Raw genomic sequence first — 21,089 nt, forward strand, 5'->3', positions numbered from 1 at the left:
GTGTGCCCCTCCAGCTCCTGCACCTCTTGGCCCGTGTGCGGATTCCATAGCCTGACTGTCTCATCGCGTGATGCAGAGGCCAGGAGCGAGCCGTCGCCCGAGAAGGCCACCGCATTCACCAAACTCGTGTGTCCCTCCAGCTTCTGCACCTCCTGACCCGTGTGCGGGTTCCACAGCCTGACCGTCTTATCGTTTGATGCAGAGGCCAGGAGCGAGCCGTCGCCCGAGAAGGCGACTGCGCTCACCGAATTTGTGTGTCCCTCCAGCTTCTGTAGCTCCGCACTCCATCCGACTGGAGTCATCGGATACCTCCGTATCCATGTTGGGATCTGACCACAAATGTTCCTCACAATACTAGCCTGTGGTGCGAAAATTAGAGCCGACGAATAAATCTGAAGGGGAGCAAGGTCGGCGATGTATCGGTTAGCAAGGACAAATCGTCGCGCATCTTCAAGAAAGGCTGATAACTGAGTTGACTCGTTCGCCTATCGCCTTATATTAGGGCCAGTCTCCTCTCTAGACTTCTTAACTAGAGGTAACTTACCAACATAAGTGATTGTAAGACGCCTACGTGCCCAATGACCTCAGCGATCCTGCCCATTAGGCTTAGAGCTTCAAGCCAGTGCAGGAAGTGCTTCCGCAAGAACACGTGCACGTCGTCTTCATCACGAATTTGAACCATACTATGCTGCACGTGGTGAATCCAATACCGACATGCATATTCCAATTGGGGTGGGAAACGTCGGTCGATTATAGCTGGTGCAACCTCTTTTCGTAACTGGCCGGGATACCTAAGCCCACACATGTTCTCATGTAGACCATTCTTCTCCCTTTTCAATAATTGTAAGCATCTTGTCGATAGCATTTGATGTGTGGCGGGGCCGTCTACTCCGAAAGGCTCTTGTCGAAGCTTGTCCCCTAATAGGAACTCATTAAAGGACAGGTGAAGCGTTCGAATCGGTGTCTCAAAGTTAGTAGGAGCACGCAACACAGAACGTAATGGATGTATGCGGTCCCAAATCTTGTCTTTGGGTACCTGAAGGAGATCGCTGAGGGATGCTATCGAAAGCGGCTCGGCAAGGACCACAATAGATCCGACGATGGTCCGGAATTCTTGGTAGAGCGGATCCGCGTCACGTGGGTCACTCAATGTTGCTGATAGTTGCTGGAGTACTGGAAGGTACGTCCGCTCCAGTTGGGACGTCGTCCCTATGCCTTTCGATTCGAAGGTCTTGAGCCTTTCTCGAGGGTTCCACTGCGAATCACCCACAAAGCGGCAGATGGTTGCGGCAAAGATGAATAGAGGAACGGCCATATCAGCCAAAGCCTGAAGGACTTGGTGGCCGGGCCAGTCTAGGTCCAAAGCGATACTTGGAGGGCGTACACTGTTGTAGTTTTGTCGAATCTTTGAAAACTCATCTTTCAAGAAGATGAAGATATCATTCTGAATTATCTTCTGCGGAACTTCTTCGTGGAGAACAATGTCCTTATGGATGTCAGCTGGAATAGTGCTAATTTCTTGGAGAATAGGCACATCAGGTCGGCTGGTCAGGAAGAGTCGGAGACGGATAGTCGTGATGTTAGGTAGTCGAGACCAGAGATCGATTATGATTTTGATGTCCCGTTCTTTGTCACACTCATCTAACGCATCCACTACCACGACGAATGCCGAACAGCCACCAGCATTAATCTTAACTTTCTGTAAGGGTTGATAAATCAACTTGTCGAATTGCTCACCCAATGCCTTGTCAAATATCGAAGGATCGGACTCGATGACTTCTGCGATGAGATCATTAAGTCCAGGTATCTTGAAGAGGAGATCTCGAGCAATGGTAGGAAAGAATCGTAAGGCAGTCCCTCGGTCGCCTTCGCCTCGCTTGAAAAAGTAGCTGGCTCCAAGGTCGATATGACCGAATCGACCCTGCTCGGTCAACCACTTAGCGAAGGTCCGAGAGATTGTCGATTTGCCCGTGCCTGCCGCGCCACTAAGCCAGTAGATGCTTCTACCACGAGACTGCTGAGCCCACTCCTGAATTTGATGGAGTATCTCGATCCGGGTCTCGGGATGACAGGTGATCTGATCGTCGTCGTATGAGCCATACGTTGCTCCTTTAGAGTAGGGCAATCGATCTGCGACACGGTCCTTTTGAAAATGCTGGTATGCAATGTTGATTTGGTTCTCCACTGGCGAAATATACATTAGTAACAGCGCGACAAATTCACAGTTGAAAGTGACAATCCGAGCCTGTAGATAAGTTTGGTATTGTCAGAAAGACCCTCCTCACTAGATTGCAAGAAGCAAATACTTTAGGTCACGGACAAATGACATAATCTTTCTCAGCACCAGAAATTCCATCGACAGCAAGTAGGGTCAGCGAGAGTCCGTACCTTGGTCTCGCCCGAAGAATTGGTTTTCTGCATTGTACTGACTGCCGGGTCCAGAGTTGTTATAGTTCTTCTGAACACCTCCCCCAGTGTTGGCATTAATTGCCCCCGCACCTGAGTGGACAAACTGAGGCTGCTCCTCGTCGTCAGACACATTGCTCAACTGTTCGATAGCTTCTTTAATATCTTTCAGCGCCTCCGCATCTTGGAACACTTGGTTTTCCGCAAGAAGCTCCATATTCTTCACAACCTCTTCCATGTACTCTTTCACCTTGTTACTCTTCATCTTTATTCCCACGGCCTTTCTTAGACGCTCTGCCCTCGAGGCGTCTTTGGTGGGTATGGTCTTGTCGAAGATGTCCTTCACACTGGTGGCACTCTCCTTGCATCGTTCCAGAACAGGCATGGCACTCTGCAGCGCCTCTTTGCTGACAGCTTTTGCTTTGATATTCCGTTCGGCCAGGCTGAGAGTGTAGTACACTAATGGGATTTGCTCAGCGGCTGCGCGGAACTTCCTCGAAAGTCCCTTAGTATCACTAGCAGCTTCGTATACCTCTTGAGCTGCTTCATATATCGCGATGATGGACCAGATCAGGCCGAGCACTGCGCTCGCCTCGCCGATGCCAGACATGCTTGGCTGCGCTTTCTTGCTGCGATTAAAGGGCGACCTCATCCTTAGGACGGGCTGATGTGTGTGGAGCAGATACGGTTCGAGCTCTGAGAAGGAGAGACTGTTCCGAGACCACTACTTTAGCAGCGATTAAGAATTCGCCCGCAGGGTTACTGGATGGAGGCCTCTCACTCGTTTGAGGCTTTCCCGATACTCATATGCGAGCCGTGGCCGCGCGCTCGATATTGTTAAAGCGTAGCGTGGAGCGAAGCTTTTTCTAGACTCTAAAAACCCCCCCCCCCACCAACCAACCCGCGCCCGCGTGAGAAAATTATCAGGGATCAATTTTGTTCACGTGACTCGAGTCGTCGCTGATTGGTCGGCCGAAATCGCTGCTGATTGGTCGACGAAAAATGACCAATCACATTATCTCGCGACGCGACGCGATGCGTGCGTGCCTCCGGTGTTTTCCTCAACACGATGCCACCCTCTTCCCTTTTGTCATGTCCGACGAAGATGCAAAATACTGCTCCACCTGTCTTCAAAAGCGTCTTCTCTCCTTCTTTCTTAAAGATGCATCCGCCCCCTCCGGGAGTGAGGTCTTTTCGACCTGTGTCGCCTGTCGAGACAAGCGCAGAATGAGGAGAGCTCGATAGCCGTCACGTCCTACGATCCCGTCCAAGAGGCGTGCCACACCGCTCACAGAAGCTTCTACACATCCAGGGCTGCCTCCTCTTCTCGAATCTCATCCGCCTTCGATCCTCCCTCCCCTCGCCCAGCGCGCTCTCTCTCCTCTCCTCCAACCTCATCCGTCGACGATTCCGTCCAAGAGGCGTGCGACACCACCCACAGAAGCTCCTCTTACACGTCCAGGACGGCCTCCTCTCCTCCAACCTCATCCACCGACGATTCCGCCCAAGAGGCGTGCCACACCGCCCACAGAAGCTTCTACACGTTCAGGGCTGCCTCCTCCCCCTCCTCCACCACCGACGCCCGTCCTACCTCGACCCGAACCGCCAGCCTCGGGCTTTCTCCCCGCCGAACAATGGGCGTCCATCCCAGTTTTCATGTGGCCATGGATCAGGTCAAGATGGAGACCTGCAGTCGCTGTCACGCACGGTGGTTCTCGATGGATTTGAAGAATGGCATCTGCCATGCCTGTTTCTTGCGGGATCAAGGTGGCAAGACTCCCTTTCTCATGTCCGCCGAGAATGGAATGGACACGGGAGAGCGGCCGCCCCATCTACCCGCGCTGACCCAAATCGAGGAGATGCGTACAAATGATGGTCTATCGCTACTGGGGCCACCAGCACCACTACTCGGGACACTCTGTCAGTTTCATGCAAAACACGATGAAGACGGTCGATATACTGCCTAATCTGCCGGTGGAACTAGACGTGGTGGTGTTACGGCCCTCGGATCGCGTCGTCTAGAATGATCTCCGCTCTCGACGCCAGTTTCGACGAAGCGTCGGGCAAAGATCGGATCTTTGCCATGGCCTTCCCGACATTTTATTCGACGGTCCAGGCCGATTTCAACACCCCCGAAAGGCCAACGGCGCGGCCCGTTTCTACGTGTCGAAGGCGTCCAGTCTCAAAGATCTCAGTCAGGAGGAGCTAACGGAAGCCCTCCTAGCGGACGACGCCCTCCTCCCTCAGATTGTGCGCCAAGGTCCAGCTCTGACCGGGACACGCCCGTTTCGGAGGAGTAAGAACAACCACTTACATGCCCGGGCCCGCTTTCTCTCGCCCGGCACGTCGCCTGTTTTTGTGACTCAGCGCGGCGGATATGCAGTGGCAGGACCCAGTTTCCTCTCCGGCTCGCATATGCGATCACCGTCCATAAGAGGCAGGGATTAATACTTTCCAAGGCGGTGATAACCTGAATCAGAGAGAGCATTGCCTAGGCCTTTCATATGTAGCCGTGACACGGGACTTGGACTATACTTTTAGAACAACATAGTTATTATGACTAGGGGTCGAAATCGCTAGCTATGTAGATGGGCTCTATTCTCATCGCCGATATCTGAGCACAATGTATCGGTATTTGCTAGATATATCGCCGACATCGTCGGCGGCTTTCCTAATTAGGTACGGAGTATACCGTCGTCTATTTCATGGTCCATGGACTGGATCCGACGGGGGATATCGTATGGCACAGGACACGGTGATCAACATCGTCTATATATGATCCATGGACTGGATCCGATCAGGGAGGTCTGGCAGGTAAAGGCGGCATTCTACACATTGCTGGGTGGGCCGTGGATTGGATCCGATGGGGTGTGATTTTACGGAGGACTTGTCCTATTTCGAAGGGGTCCAAGGGACCGTCGGACTATATACTTTCGAAGCGTGTACGAAGCGTACAACACTTCCGAAGGTCTTTACAGGCCTTGGCGTCGCCACATATCACAGGGGTCAGCCAACTAGAGCACGTGATTGGGTGTCGGATTATAGATTTTCCGGACTCCGGCGGCATTCCCCCCTCCTGGATGGGCCATGGACTGGATCCGATGGAGTTAGCCGACTAGAGCACGTGATTAGGCGTCGGGTTATAGATTTTCCGGGCTACGGCGGCACTCCACCCATTCCTGGGCGGGCCGTGGATTGGATCCGATTGGGGGTCATGATTACGTAATCTCAGGATTATAGTTAGATTTTCCGGATCCGGGGGGAATCACGTGATATCTCGAGCGCAGCGATGTGATTTCACGGAGGACTTAGTTGGCATTCGAAGAGGTCCGAGGGACCGTCTGACTATATAGTATCTGAGGGTTACGAGCGTGCTTCGAAGACCCCTGGTCATTACAAACCTTGGCAGACCTTCAAAAGGGTCACGTGGGCCACCTATAGTCATAGCGAGGCCGGGGGTTTGGGCTTGCCCCCTAAAGACGAAAGCTACGCTTTGAAGAGGCATGAAGGCAAAATGTTCCTCGCAGGTGATTCGAAGGGTGCCAGTTTGCTGGCTTGGTATACTTGTCTTGATGTTATGGGGTCGCTCCCTCACAGAGGGTAGAGGGGGAGTGAGGTTGACGCGCGAGCAGCGGCGCGGCCTCTTGCCCTCACGTGAGCTCAGGCCGAGCGCTGCGTTCCTTGAGCCGCCCAAACAAATGACTGCATAACTGCAACTCTGTTACTCATTTCTAGTCGGAAGAGATAACAACCAACATTTACCTTCTGTCCCTGGCTAGACCTTCTCGTTCGCGCCCTTCCCCCTCGACTCTCTCATTATGAATGTAAGTGCTAGGGAGAGCCCTACATAGCACCCCGCTAATCCCCCCGCAAGATCATAGAATGGGCCTTTGGCAAGCGCATGACACCGGCAGAACGACTTCGCAAGCACCAGCGGGCTCTCGAAAAAACGCAACGAGAACTGGATCGGGAAAGAGTCAAGCTTGAGAACCAAGAGAAGAAATTGGTAGCGGATATCAAGAAGAGCGCGAAGAATGGCCAGATTGGGGCCTGCAAGATCCAGGCAAAAGACTTGGTGCGCACGAGGAGGTATATCCAGAAATTCTACCAGATGAGGACTCAGCTACAGGCTATTTCGTTACGAATACAAGTGCGTCCTAGTTTCCCAACTGCCCCGTCTGTGACGTGATAATTGACTAGGGTGTCATCGGCAGACTGTTCGGAGTAACGAGCAAATGATGCAGTCGATGAAAGGGGCCACGATGCTGCTCGGAAGTATGAATCGACAAATGAACCTGCCCGCTTTGCAGAGGATCGCCATGGAATTCGAACGGGAGAACGACATTATGGACCAGCGGCAGGAAATGATGGACGATGCCATTGATGATGTCACTGGTTTAGAGGATGAAGAAGAGGGAGAGGAAGTTGTCAATCAGGTTCTCGACGAGATCGGTGTCGACCTCAATAACGCTGTAAGTCAACGGCGGCCCTTAATCTTCCTGACCAGCGATAACCAATTGCTTCTAGCTTGGTGAAACTCCAACCGGGATACAGAAAGCAGCAGTTCCCGAAGGACGAGTGGCCCAAGCAGTAGGAGGTGGAGGTGAAGATGATGATCTGCAAGCCCGTCTTGACAGTCTGCGTCGATAGGGATTGGAATCGCATGGCCCTGTGAGCACGGCGTCTGGAGTTAAGCTAGACATATCATGGTGGACTAAAACTGCCATGTCGCATTAGAATGATAATGGTTGTGAGCCAATTTGTTACTGTTCATAATATTTTTCTTTCTGCTTAATGCATTGTATCGTTGCTAAAAGCTACATAGAGATAGAAAAATGTAATACCCTTATTGTGAACCTCCTTCCGTCAAGGCGAACCTCCTTTCGTCAGTACATATCACGTTGATACTTATGTAGTTCCTAAATCGAGTTGAACGAAACCCAAAATTCCACGCCAAATACTTCCGTTCTTCTGGTCCTGACCGGATCATCCTATTGGTACATTTTCGTTCCGGCACCCATTCGGTACCCACGCTATAGCTCCACCCACCTCCAATTTCTTCTGAAAGAAACGAAAGCTCATTATCATGATCAGATTGGTTTATTTGGCGACCATGATGGTGATGGGCTCACCCAGAGGAGCGCCAACGTTGCTGTATGCGCCTTCCGATAACAAGTCAGTATAGCACGGCGCAACCAAGGGCAGGCAGCCAGGTGGATGGAATGATTCTTACCAGGAGGATAGTATCTACAGACGGTAAAGTGTCGTGTGAACCCTGCACTGACCAGGCCATTGGGGCAGAATTGAGTAGCACAGCCAACTCCCAGGACCACCAGGGGAGGTGGGATCAATTGCCCTGTCATGGCAGAGACTTGGACACCGGTCTCAGGGTGTATTGGAGAAACTCGGACTTTGCAAGGGTCGTGCCCAATTGACCTTATCAGGGTCTTGGTAACCGTGACATCCTTCTCAAACCAATCCGACCAAGATCCCAGGACCTGCTCGCTGGTTAGCAAGCACGACGAGTGCTGTGGCAGGAATCTTCATCGTAATAACTGGTACCCAATCGTGACAGTGCAGTCTTTAGGGATTCAATTGGAGAGACACACAAGGACGGGGTATCGTAACACAACAGCACAGTAAGGGGAGCGGCTATGGCGCGTATCTGTATTGCGAAGGAAAATAAAAAGGAATGACTCCTTGACTCTGGGCAAACATGTGGGAGAGTCTGGATGTGTTTCCCGGTTTCGTCGTAGCCACCATGTTCCAATCGGTGACATGATAAGGATGGCACCACGTCCAACAACAAGTTCGTTGTTGATGTGTTGATGGACTGCTGTTAGAACAATCGTCGAAGCCTATATCACTATAGCGCTCAAATAAAAATCCAGTGCTAAGCTTGAACAAATCTGACAGAGCAAAGTTGCATCGTACCGTAGACCGGGGGAATGGTTGCTTGAAGAATATATCTGTGCCAGGATCGTGGAAATGGGACGGGATCGATGACGGAAAGGATATTGAAGAGGTCGAGAAAAAGCATCCACAATTGGATGTCAAATTGTTCTCGTAAGAAACAGGGTGCCAGCCTTTGCTGGTACGTCCGAATCTTTTTCGCCGGCTGCAACTTGATGTGTCGACTTTGGCGCTTACCAGCTGTTCTTAAGAGTATCACATGGGGGTCGGGTGATGTGACACACAGCGAAATGGAGACATAGTGGGGGAGGTGTAACAACCAAATAAGAGGTGTAGAAGCAGACGTCAGAGCTGTCAAAAGTGTGGTACTAATTTGTATGCTTTATTCCTGAAATGAACTCAGACCGATGCTAATTTTGAACTGACCATGATTCCAGCGAAGTGATATGTCTCCTGAGATGATACATTGTTGTAGTTGAGCTCTGTGGAAGAAGTCTTTGCAGGTTCAATTCGGGCTCTTTGCTTCAGAGGTCTGGCCAGGGTCTGAACGAGATCCGAGATGTGACCACAAAGTCTGTGTTGATGACGATCATCCCTGGAAAACAATATCAATGCCAATTTGTTAACGAATAGATAAAATGGGTTTTGATCCTTGGATTCGATGATGGAGATTTGACAAAAAGGAGATATAACAAACTTCTACTTTTGAGGTTTTATGATCGTCCGTACTACGGCGCAGCATCAGGAGTTCGGAGAAACTATTTCCCCGAGGAGCACTTCCCTCTATCCTCATTGGCTAACACTGACTTCAACACGCCATCCGTGGTTGAACATGCGATCAACGAACCACTGCTCTCCACGCCACTCTCGCAATCTTGGGAGCAATTCTCAATGTCGTTCAGCATGATCCATCTCTGACTTCCCTTGACCAGCGGAATCCTGCCTTTGCGCATCGCGATGTCACTCCATCATCACGGACAATGGCCGAGCATGGAGATGATCCTTCTGTGACGTCTAAACTCCGCAATGAGCGCCCTTTTCTTTATCCGTGGGTCAGTCTGATTTCCTGTGGAGTTGTTATGTCAGAGCTCACCGAGTTCCGGTTGAATTAGAATCGTCGACTGCGTCATCTGCATGGAATCTCGTTGCGCAACCTGCATGTCACCACCCCAAGTCCCAAAAGACGGGCGAAGACAATCACCGACGACGACGCACCTTACAACCTTGTTTCCCCAGCGAAGCGTGCTCTGCAAGGCGATTCGAAGCCCTTGACCCAATCAAGATCCTTCACAAACCTGTCCGATGCAACTGACGACCCCCCCGGCCCTGGTAGCTTTCACAGAGCTGCTACTTCATACCAAAAGAATGACAAACAACAGAACGGGCCGGGCGGACGCAGGCTCCGTAGAAGAAGTACTCTGCATTGGGGCTCGACAAGTCCACGAATCCGGCAATCGAAGCTGGAAGAGATGGTGGTCAATCGTCTCGCTGATACTTGGGTGTCGGTACACTGTCCTGGCGTGTCCGAGCCTATTTATATTAGTGAGGTGATAGAAAAATCCATGAACCCGAGTTTTGCCTTTTTCGACCTGGATGGTAGCGGACCTCAAATATCGAGATCTGATGAATGTACCATTCGAGTATGGGCCCGATGTTCCAGCACCGAAGACTATTGTTTACTGGTCGAGCTGGACCTGAATCTCAGATCTCTACAGTTCATTGGGCGCAGCCTCGAGAATTTCCACCATCCATTGCCCCCCAATTGCATCCTCCTCCATTTATCTGACGGTATCTACACCAGCTTTACCGACCTTCCTGCCGACCCGCATCCGGTGGTCGAGCATGCCATTGACCACAGGGCTGGAAGCAGGAAGCCGGGCTCTTCCTTTGACGCTCTTATGCAGCTTGCCAATCTGGACGAGTGTATTCAAGATGCGGTCAAAGTCAGATCGCAGCTAGAAGAGGACATCAATAAACTCATCGCGCAGGCTCACCTTCTCACGGATCATGAGGACGACCTCGAACTCGACGAAGACAACCCTCAAACTGAGGCGGCACTGGCGGCAGAACGGAAGAATTTACGACAGCTGACGAAACGACGAGATGAATTGAAGGAGTCTTTGGCCCAACGGCGACAGGTGCTATCGTTGGGACGCAAAGTGGAACTGAAATCCCGAATGGTGTTGGAAGAGAAGTCCAAAGCCTGCAATGAGCTCGAGACTCAGGTCCAACAAATCGAGAAGGATTCAACTGGTCAAATACGACGAATCTGTGAGACACTTCTCACGATTTTCCACATCGAACCCCTGCAGAGCCGGACACTCCAATTCACGATCTGCGGTATTCATCTCCCGAATTCTGTATACAATGACACCAATCGAGACGAAATTGCCGCGGCTCTTGGATACGCTGCCCAATTGGTCCATCAGCTGTCGCTGTATCTCTCGATTCCGCTGCCATATCCCATCGAACCATTCGGCTCTGCGTCATTCATCTCCGATCCCATATCAATTGCATTGAGCCAACGACGATACCCCCTTCACCCCACCACTGTGCCGTATAAGTTTGAGTATGGAGTGTTCTTACTCAATAAAGATATTGAATTTCTCATGAACCGATCTGGCCTCCGAGTTCTTGACATCCGGCATACACTTCCCAACCTCAAGTACTTGCTTTACCTTATGACAGCTGGCACCGGGGACTTGCCAGCTCGCAAGGCTGGAGGAGTCAAGGGTCTCATGGGAGGTCGCATGATCCCCGATATCGCACGTCGGGACAGCGAAGACAGCGTGAGGAGCCTCCCATCATCTTTGAGGCAAAATATAACAGAGATGACTACCAATGGCGGCATAATGGGCACCAAAGAAAAGGAGGTTGGTGATCCTTGGGTGGCGACATCACCAGGTCGAGGCCTGCCGTACAGACACGGCTTCTCTGGGATGCAGGATAGGTGAATGTAGTCATGATCAGACCGGTTCACGGCACCGCGTATCTCTTCTTGTTTTGCTTCCTATTTCGAGCACTCATTGCTTCGGTAATTTTCTCATGCTGTGCGCGTAGTGGCCGTGACTATTCGCATTTGCTCACGTAGGAGACAAACCCCTCCAGCTTGCGCTGCCAAGTAAACCGGTTGGCACTGTCACTGAGCGGTTCACTGTTCACGGAAGAGAGAGGAAAGCGACGGCGAGGCATAGGTGACCAGCGCTCTATAAGGCAGTTCATGCCGCATCAAGTAGTGAATAATGAAGGCGCAACAACTGGACAGCTATATTCATTCGATTCTTTCCATCTTTCCCACTTTCTTGGATATGCACGAAGAACCAGCTCCACCCGATCCGGAGTGGACAAGATGGATTCCTCCGGCTTCAAGGCGACCCTTGATGAGAACAGCAATGACAACAACCGATACAAATACACTGAGGAGGATGTCCTTCGCGACCTTGGACTCCTTGACGCGGAGGAGTCTGAAAACCAACAACAAAGGCGGTAAGTGGCAGCCTTGTCCGCCCGCCACCCACCAATCCTAACATTTCCCCCCTCTTAGCCCCTCCCCACAAGGCTCCTTCGCCGGAAACATCATGCCTAGTGCGCTTCCGTTGGGGCGTAAGGCCAGCACGGCGGGTGTTACTGGAGACGCTCTCGGATTGTATCAGCATCAACCTGACCCAAGCGGTTATTTCGGTGCCTCGGAACTCTCTCAACACCATCCCAGCACATTTCCACCACCATTTCTACCAACCACCGCACCCGCTATGGCTTACAGTCCTCCTGTCCAGTTACCTGCGCCCAGTTTAGCTCCTACGGTTGTTTACAACCACCTTTCATCGTCACCAGAGCCCACGGAACCCGTTCCTCCACCGGCCCCATCGAATCGTCCTCACCGTCGCCTCTATCAAGCCTGTCAAAGCTGCCGTGAGCGCAAAGTCAAATGTGATCTGGGCAGTCCGTTACACCAACCCCCATTGTCGCGTCCATGGCTGATTGATTGTTCTCCAGGTGTCGATGCTCCCCGGGATCCTCCCTGTAAACGATGCTTGAGGGAGCGGCTGAAATGTGAATTCGCGGCGACAAGAAAGAAAGACAAGGCGGACAGGGACAAGGATAAGGACAAGGACGATTCGAGGCCACTGAAGAAATGGAGGAAAAGAGATGCTTCAAACGACGCTGATTCATCTGTCATGAGCGATGGCTTGCCGAACTATGGTCTCACGCAAGGCAATGGCAGTCAGTCGACCTCGCCTTCCGGCGCGACAAATGGATTCACCCGCCCGACCTGGGGCTCTCGGCCATCGGTCACGTCCCAACCTCGCGACGATTCACTCCGGAATCGGAACATGTCCCTCTTTCAACCTTCGACCTCTCAGAAGAATCCGTCCGGTGTTCATTTACACAGTCAAGTGGCCGCCGCGACCCTGGGTGCGCCGGTGGCCAGCACTCAGGATAGCATCCTGTTACTGGTCGATGCGGCAAATGCCTTCAACGAGAGTACTACTACTCCTCACGACCAAGGAAGCCCACTCTCTGAACGCGGCACGGCGGGACGGAAGAGAGCATTCTCCAGCCTTGGCCATGGAGGGCCGGATGCCCCAAGCGACGTGGGCTTTTCTCCTCAAGAGCAAGCGGAACAACAAGCGGGTTTGAAAGCTTGGTCCCAGATGCGCTTTGTTCGAAATGGGTGGTTCACAGCCTGGGAAGCCATGCAATATGTCGAATATTTTTACGATCGACTCGCTCCCATGACGCCAGTGGTATTTCCTGACTTCCGATCGCCTTACAAACACCAGGCTCTCTTGGTCGAGGAGCCGATCTTAGCGCTCGCTATTCTGGCTATTGCTTCCCGCCACCTGCGTCTTTCTGGCCATGCCGCCGGGTCGCGATCGTACGCCATTCACGAGAATTTGTGGAATAGCCTGCGTCGTCAGGTGGAACGCCTTCTTTGGGGCCAGGAACAATTTGGTGGCGGATTTTGTGGAGGTGGCAGTACTGCAAAGATCCGGGAGTCGAACAGTGGGCAGATTACCTGGAAAGGCAGTCTGAGAACCCTCGGAACCATCGAAGCGCTTTTGATCCTGACCGACTGGCAACCGCGCGCTCTGCATTTCCCACCCAATGGTGAAGATCATGGCTTGCTCGACCAAAGCCTCACGATGTCTTCCGATATGAACCATAACGTCTCTGCACCGGACGATCAGCCCACCGGCCGCACTCGAGATTACGAAAATCTTCCGTATGCAAGCTGGCTCGAGCCTGCCTGGAGATCTGATCGAATGTCCTGGATGCTTCTCGGGTTGGCCCAGAATCTCGCCTTTGAACTCGGTGTCTTTGATAACAATCACTTCCACTGCCGCCATCAGCACGGCCCTGACTCGGAATGCGCACGAAAGAGACGTATCCGAAACCTTCTCCTCGTCTATGTGGCACAAACGAGCGGCCGAATGGGCATCCAATCGTCTTTGAATGTGGAAGACTGGGAAACCGACACCACCTGGGACGAGACGAGCAAAACCCAACGTCAAGGGAGAGGTGAACATCCACTCGATATCATGCAAGCCTGCTGGGTTCACATTGCCCGACTCATGAACCGAGCCAATCGTGAAGTCTTTCCATCTCATCAATTTACTCGAGAGCTCACCACGAGCGGAAGATACAAAGATTCCATTGCGACCTTTGCGCTCTTGCTCCAGAACTGGAAGACGGTGTTTGAACAGTCCAAACCATATATTCACCCAGTGATGCAGAGTATTCTGACCATGGAATATGAGTATGCGCGGTTGTACATCAACTCACTGGGTCTTCAGAACGTCGTGGAATCTTGGGTCGAAGGCGGCTCCACCATCCGCAAAGCGACACTGGCAAAGATTGCAGAAGATAACAAGCCTTACATTGATGAAGTGACTGATGCCGCACTCAACATCCTCGGCACGGTGGTCGACGGCATGGCCAGCAAAGGCTATCTCAGAGATGCCCCGGTTCGAACCTATCTCCGCAGTTTGTCCGGCATGATGTTCACCCTGAAGGTTGGTCGCGACACTGACTTGATCACATTATTCTCCCATACTAATCTATTTCACTGCAGCGCTTCAGCTTAGGGACTCACGAAAGCTTAGTTCGACGATGCCTTCAACAGCTCGAAACGGTCACCAGCGCCATGTCGAAAGAAGTCGTAGACGATGTTCACCTTTCCTCATCGACATCTCGCCTGGTGCAGAACATTGTCCGCAATGTGACACAGACCTTGATTCGCGTCCAACAACCTGGGACTGGATCGGCCGGTCCCAGTCGTGAACAATCACGTCCACAATCTCCACATGGTCATAATGAACCTGCCACCGAAAATCAGCAGCCGCCAGTTCAGGCAATGAATCTGACTCCACTCAGTCCGGAACACCACGACATACGTGATCCTCTGGCAGGTATTCAGGCGAGACCGATGGCAGAACTGGAGTCACAGGTGTTCGTGCCGCCTCCCAACTTCAATGGAGATGGTCAGGATCTGGACCCTACCTTACCAGATGATGCCAACCTCGACCCGGCGATGGGGAACTTTTCTATGGACTGGTTTGCGCTGCCACTGGACAACCTCTTCCACAATGACGAGGCCACGGTCGATCAAGGTTTCGGAGGGATTGGTCCGACCGTGGGGGCTCGGGACATGCTCGAACTCATCACCAATCGAGACTACAACCAGATGCAGTGGAATGGCAGTCAATCGTTTGGAATGGACACGTAGTAACGTGATGGTGTGTGGGACAGATCATCTGCTGGGCCTTGGGCCTCATTTGTCTTCTTTGATCGAATGATAGTGACAGGGAAAGTTTCTGGCTGGGAGGGATTGACTTTTTCCCGACTTTGGTTTCTTTTTCACGGAGGTGACCACGGATTGAATGATGACTCTTAATTCAGATGGTGGATCCGAGCCAAAACCTTTCATAGTAAAATAAATGGAAGAGCATGTGAATCCCCAGTTCTGAGGGGTCCCCTGGAAACAAGGAGTGCGATTTAAGTTTTTGCGACACTTAGTGCGGCGGAATCGACATAATTCATCCCGCAGTCCGTCCACGACTCAGCTGCTCACAAATATCTGGCCTGCGATAGTCTCTCTGATGCCGTAAATCTTGTCTGACTACTCTCCGACCATCATCAATCCTATTATACAAAACACTGCCTCTCGCCATGCTCGCATGACCACAAACTGCGCGTCCTCCACCCGTCCGACCCGGTCGTTCTCGCGCCTTGACCATGTGGCACTCGGAGTCGCTCATAGGTCCTTCACAACGGTAGTCAAGACATGTCCAACGATGCTTATATCACCGCTCGTCAACTATGGGGACAGTTGAGCACTACTACCACCGGGCACACCGCTTCCGAGGCCTGGTGCACGCCGCTGATTCTACCCAGTGGAGGTTCGTCACTATGCCATTGTGTCGATACGGGGAATCGTTGACCAAAAATAGGCGTCATTGTCTTCGAGAACGACCAGACCAGCACCCTTCAAGCCCAAGTGACCTTCAAGCTTCCCTGCGAAAATTCCAACCCCATTATTAGCCCCGATACGACCGGCAATTCCACCGTGATCGGCTTCCAGGACCCCTTTTATGCGTCGATATCCCCCCAGATATTTGCTCTTGCGACCGCGACCGTCATCAGCTATGTCCTCGTTATTCTTATCTTCATCACCCCGAGGACCTTCTTCGTTGGCGGGCCTGGAGGAGGCGCTGGATTTCTGGGACGTCGCGGCCGGATCCCCGGGTCATATGCATCTTCTTCAATCGTCGGGGTGGGGCGGAGGCCGCTGCTTCAAAAGATCGCAACCGTCACGGTTGCGATTTCACTGACGATCGCCACGGCCGATACCTTTGCGGTGGCTGAAGATCAATACAATCAAGGGTATATGGATTCGAGTTTGCTGGTTGACAATGTGGTGGGAAGTCTCGAAATACGTATCATTCGGGTCATATCGGACACGTTCCTGTGGCTGGCACAGGTCCAAACTTTGATTCGATTGTTTCCACGACACAAAGAGAAGGTCACGATCAAATGGCTTGGATTCGTCATGGTGTCGCTCGATACGATCTTCAGCATCTTGGACTCGTTTGTGAGCGGGAACCCCCGGACCCGGCCCCGGAGTTTCCAGGACGCCATTCCGGCACTGAACTATCTGTTTGAGCTGTCGATCTCACTCATCTATGCGTCATGTGTGGTTTATTATTGTCTATCAAAAAGACGGTTTGCATTTTGGCATCCCAAGATGAAGAACATCTGTCTGGTGGCCTTGTTATCCCTGGTTTCCGTCGTTATTCCTGTGGTATTTTTTGTGTTGGACATCTCTCAACCCAACCTAGCGGGATGGGGTGAATACATTAGATGGGTGGGCGCTGCCGCTGCGAGCGTGGTTGTTTGGGAATGGGTGGAACGAATTGAATCTCTGGAACGGGACGAGAGAAAAGATGGAATTCTTGGAAGGGAGATATTTGATGGTGATGAAATGCTCAACATGACCCCGTCGGAAGATGCCAGCTGGCATGGCCGTGATTCCACCAGTGGCCAAGGCGGAGATGGTCGCAAGAATGTGGGAGATGGCGTAGTGTCGCACTATAAACGACTCCGGCTTCGCCTTCCGCTCCGAAAACGCCGCCGGGCCGCACCACCGGACGGAATCAGCACAGGAGCGGACGCGATGAACACGACTGGTCCGCGAATGGCGCCGAATTCGCAGTTGCCGATACCGGAGCCCGTCATGACGCCCCCTAGCAGAAGTGACACCGGAAGCGCGGCGAGTACGGTTTACGCCATTCGTTATCACAACCTGACCAGTCCATCACCAAATCTTCACCAGGAAGCGCGTTTGCCGCAAGAGAGGAATACTCTGGTTGAAGTCCCCAAGGTGATGACTGACCGGTCTGGTTCGGAATCATCCGCGTCAGCCACAGATAAGGAGATCGTGCTCGAGACGAATCCTCAAAAAGCTCGGACGACGGCAGGATTTATTGGTCGGCATATGTGGCGGGCGGTACCCCACCCATTCAAACGCCGAAAAGCTGAACCGCCAGCGGAGGTAGCAGATGCTCAAATTGCGAATGGTTGGCGACGATCTCCGATCGACCGGACTTTGAACCTGCGCGATAGATTCGGAGCATTTGCATCTGCTCAAAGAGAGCGGTTCGCTAGCCGAGGGACCGTCTCAGCGGCCGTTCTGCCGGTCACGGTTATTCCAGCCCCGAAGAACAACGACAGAACTTGGTCGCCGGACGATGTGCGTGACGGTGCGGCCAGCGATGGTGCTATTGCCATGAATACCGTGGCTGCTTCGAGACCACTACACGAGCGTTCGGGAGCGCCAACGGGATCTGGCGATCTAGCCCAGGTGATGGTTATCCCAGCTCCGACACCGGGCCGGACTTGGTCTCCCAATGATGCCGATGATATGTCGACAAGTGGTCCTCCCCAGACTCCCAGTTCGAGCGATGAACGCTCAGACTCAGCGGCTCGACCGGACTCCAGCCCAGCTTCCGGGGATGTTCTTGCCAGTCACAATATATATATTCCCAGGGGATCTCTGACCATATCCGAATCGGAGCCAAGGGTAAGCCGTGTGGCGGATGCTGCACACCCCACTTCGCCCCGGTCAGCGTCATACGTACCACCACCAGAGATCGTCCCCATCCCTGAGACCACTGCCGATGACGTGTCGGTCGAGAGTGACGATGCTGGTGGGCAGGCCATAGGAAATACATCTTCTATCCCCGCGAGAGGAACGGAGGAACCAAGCGACGTGGATGTGAGTACCCCAGCGGAAACAGAAGCGGTGTCTACAGTGTCATCTGAGTCTTCGCCAACCATTGTCGCGAATCCGTCCCCGCAAGAGCAGCAACGAGGTCGAATGAGTTCTGATACCAGTGCCTCGGAGGATGGCAGAGATACGGGGGGCACGAGAGCCTCATGACGTGTATGGATGGCACATAGAGTTAAAGTGTCGGAATCCCATCTGTGACGGATTCGGATGAATGTATGAGATTATTAAGACAGGCTGGTCCACCGTACCATATATTACTGCAGAGCACAGGGCAGCTTATCTGTCAAACGGCTGACGTTGACGAATGGCCGCATGCTTCTGCCTGAATGCGCCAGGTGTCGTCCCTTTCACGTGGGAATTTGTCGACGACAAATTCCTCTCCCCTCAGCCGCTCGTGTGCGAATGTTTCTCTATTTCCTTTTCCCTATCTCTGGTGTCAATACTCGGACAGCATTGACTTCCCTTGTTCCGCATCTGCATTCTCTACCTAATGCCCGTCCTAATCTGTCTCGGTCAACCCATGCCGCCACAGAATGACCTTTCGTGCCAACCATCTTTACAGTAATGGACCTGAAGTTCAAGGAGCATTTGGCGTGGACAGTCTCCCCCTCACAACTGTGGCCCACATTATATTCTACCTCGAAGACGATGTTGCCTCTCTCGCGCGACTCTGTCGGACCTCGCGTGTCCTTTATTACATGACACTCCCGCATCTCTGGAAATGCGTGGACCTGAAATCGTACAGCTCCATACGGTACAAAGACGATGTACCAGAAGGATTTGGGAGTGCCAGCCCTTTTTCCATGGGGCTGAATGCCCTGGTCACCAGAAATGTGTCGACTTTGGTACGATCCTTGGGATTAGAAGGAGAGTTTGGGGCATCGGATTTATATGAGTATTCAAGAGTTGGTCGTGTGTCGGAGAGTACGATGATCCTCAACATCGCTGTCCGGGCGGCCGTGGATCAGTGTGTTCATCTGGAAAAGTTTCGATGGGATTTGAACATCAGATTACAGCCCAATGTCTACGGTGGCCTCGCAAAGTTATCGCGACTCGAACACTTATGGCTCCGGTTTCCGACAAATAGATTACCACAGCCATCCACCGACATACCTGCGCTGCCCAATCTCAAATCCTTGACGATCACTCATTTTGACCCTCTTTGTTTTCCCGACGACATTTCGACCCTGTTGCTACATGCAACCAACCTCGAGAGTCTCCAGATGCACTTTTCCCCTCGAATGCGGGAACAGGGGGAAGCATCTGTTGTGATACCACACATTTTCCGCAAGAACATTGCCGCAAAGAAGAGACTCCGACTCAGGAGAATGGGCGTCTATAATCTGCTCGCAAGCGTGGGCACCCCAGAATGCTTGGAAGCCTTGGATACGACGACGTGTGAGCATTTCACCGCCTTGAATACCTTTGGACTGGACGAAGATAGCTTAGGATCCCATCCCAGCACCACCCATTTCATCGATCGGACCTGGCTGGTTCCCGTGAACAAAGATAATCCCAAACCCAAATCGCTACGTCTGGACCAACTGCATAAACGACATGCTTTGGACTTGGGCAAATCTGCCGGACTGGAACGCCTATATCTTGTTAACGCACGCTATAAGCGCGACGGAACAAATGGCTACGCCAACTCGTCCCCAACCTCGGCCGAAGTATCCCCCATGCCTTCTTCAGGTGCAGGCAGTAGCAATAGATCATCACGGGGCACCCCCCAGCCCAACACCAGTCTCCGCGATTTATATCTGGATAACATCTGCGGAGTCTGTGGCCCGACATTAAAACATTTGATTCTTCCTGCCCGATGGCTTCTCCCCACACCGGTGACGGCACGACTTATCCGCTCATGCCCCAACCTCACCCAACTCAGTGCCGCAATCGAATGTTCCGACTACCAGGTCCTACGCATGCTTGTCCCCTTCCTATCCAAACTATGGGCCATCCGCATCCTAGCCCCGACTCAAGAGGGAGAAGGAGAAGAAGCACAAAAGAATCTCGCCGCATATAATGTCTTCATCAACGAAGATGACAGCGCGCACGAGGAGAAAATGGCCACCGTGCTAGTCGGAACTGGTCCCAATGGCGCGACGACGGATTTACCTTGCCTCCGATACGTCGGTCTCGGGCCCAAAGTTTGGGAAATCGGCGGGATTATCGAGGAGACTGTCAAGATTCCAGTGGACGGTGAAGAGAGAGGTTTAGATCAAGATGGGAACGGAAATGGAAACGGAAATGGAAACTGGGTCGACAAAAACGGCAAGGCTACATGGCGGGAAGAGATCGTGTACAGGCGGAAAATCAAAAGGATCACCGAACAGGATGTCAAGGAGGTGGAGATTTGGAAGATGGATTCCATGGACGTGATTTGATCAACAATAAGGCTCAAGACGAAATGGCATGGATATGCACTGGGAGCTCTGTTGCCATTATATACATGCGACGCGAGGCAATCGAGGGATGCAATGCATCGGGTATATAACCCTCCAAAGAACAATTCAATGGTTGAAAAAGGGCAGACAAATGTCTCGTGAAAAGGGCCTAGGTGGGAACGTCGAATGAAGACACTCTGGTGTACAGACACTTGAAACAACCTATATTATAATCCCAACTCATGCTTCTCTTCCTCTTTGGCCAAAGAGCTACTATGAGGATGAAGGAAAATGTCCAAAATCTTTGTTCGCGCCGCCGAGTTGTATCGCCGTATCTTTATCATTCCCATCTTTCCAAAGTAGAACCGTCATTACCGCCTATTGAACTACCAATGAAAGAGAAAATGTGTCATCCACGGAGGGAAAGAAAATAATTCCTTCGAGACGAGAGAGATGTTCGGCTCATCTTTTGGGAGTATCGTGAGTCGAGCGACCATGCGTCGGGGTGAAGCAATTGTGTGGACATTGATATGAGTGGATTCAACTTCAGGCTCCAAGAACAGCAAAATCCTCTTCAAACGCGTCACATAACT

At 52.1% G+C, this 21,089-nt stretch overlaps 7 protein-coding genes across 7 annotated transcripts in view; 6 read left to right on the forward strand and 1 right to left on the reverse strand.

The window, feature by feature from the left end:
- Z518_03433 (uncharacterized protein) overlaps positions 1-3,016 on the reverse strand; it is a gene marked incomplete at both ends in the record, with an annotated part of 4,299 nt that extends 1,283 nt beyond the window's left edge. The window contains 3 exons of the mRNA XM_013420458.1: positions 24-485; positions 545-2,184; positions 2,389-3,016. Coding sequence (XP_013275912.1) covers positions 24-485; positions 545-2,184; positions 2,389-3,016 — 2,730 coding nt within the window. The remainder of the gene's footprint in view (positions 1-23; positions 486-544; positions 2,185-2,388) is intronic.
- Positions 3,017-4,070: 1,054 nt separating this feature from the next.
- On the forward strand, positions 4,071-4,706 carry Z518_03434 (uncharacterized protein; the record flags this gene model as incomplete). Its single annotated transcript, XM_013420459.1, has 2 exons — positions 4,071-4,326; positions 4,453-4,706. The coding sequence occupies 2 exons, from the start codon at positions 4,071-4,073 to the stop codon at positions 4,704-4,706; spliced, it is 510 nt and encodes a 169-aa protein (XP_013275913.1).
- A 1,518-nt stretch (positions 4,707-6,224) lies between these two features.
- On the forward strand, positions 6,225-7,056 carry Z518_03435 (uncharacterized protein; the record flags this gene model as incomplete). Its single annotated transcript, XM_013420460.1, has 4 exons — positions 6,225-6,230; positions 6,281-6,556; positions 6,621-6,878; positions 6,934-7,056. 4 exons carry the CDS (start codon positions 6,225-6,227, stop codon positions 7,054-7,056), a joined length of 663 nt encoding a protein of 220 aa, XP_013275914.1.
- A 2,243-nt stretch (positions 7,057-9,299) lies between these two features.
- Positions 9,300-11,273, forward strand: Z518_03436 (uncharacterized protein; the record flags this gene model as incomplete). The annotated part of the gene is made up of 2 exons (XM_013420461.1): positions 9,300-9,371; positions 9,432-11,273. 2 exons carry the CDS (start codon positions 9,300-9,302, stop codon positions 11,271-11,273), a joined length of 1,914 nt encoding a protein of 637 aa, XP_013275915.1.
- A 395-nt stretch (positions 11,274-11,668) lies between these two features.
- Positions 11,669-15,049, forward strand: Z518_03437 (uncharacterized protein; the record flags this gene model as incomplete). The annotated part of the gene is made up of 4 exons (XM_013420462.1): positions 11,669-11,805; positions 11,864-12,261; positions 12,316-14,336; positions 14,396-15,049. 4 exons carry the CDS (start codon positions 11,669-11,671, stop codon positions 15,047-15,049), a joined length of 3,210 nt encoding a protein of 1,069 aa, XP_013275916.1.
- A 558-nt stretch (positions 15,050-15,607) lies between these two features.
- Z518_03438 (uncharacterized protein) lies at positions 15,608-18,262 on the forward strand (the record flags this gene model as incomplete). The annotated part of the gene is made up of 2 exons (XM_013420463.1): positions 15,608-15,722; positions 15,774-18,262. The coding sequence occupies 2 exons, from the start codon at positions 15,608-15,610 to the stop codon at positions 18,260-18,262; spliced, it is 2,604 nt and encodes an 867-aa protein (XP_013275917.1).
- A 383-nt stretch (positions 18,263-18,645) lies between these two features.
- Positions 18,646-20,496, forward strand: Z518_03439 (uncharacterized protein; the record flags this gene model as incomplete). Its single annotated transcript, XM_013420464.1, has 1 exon — positions 18,646-20,496. One exon carries the CDS (start codon positions 18,646-18,648, stop codon positions 20,494-20,496), a length of 1,851 nt encoding a protein of 616 aa, XP_013275918.1.
- Between the last annotated feature and the right edge of the window lie 593 nt (positions 20,497-21,089).

Source organism: Rhinocladiella mackenziei, assembly GCF_000835555.1.
Source record: "Rhinocladiella mackenziei CBS 650.93 unplaced genomic scaffold supercont1.2, whole genome shotgun sequence".
NCBI lineage: Eukaryota > Fungi > Ascomycota > Eurotiomycetes > Chaetothyriales > Herpotrichiellaceae > Rhinocladiella > Rhinocladiella mackenziei.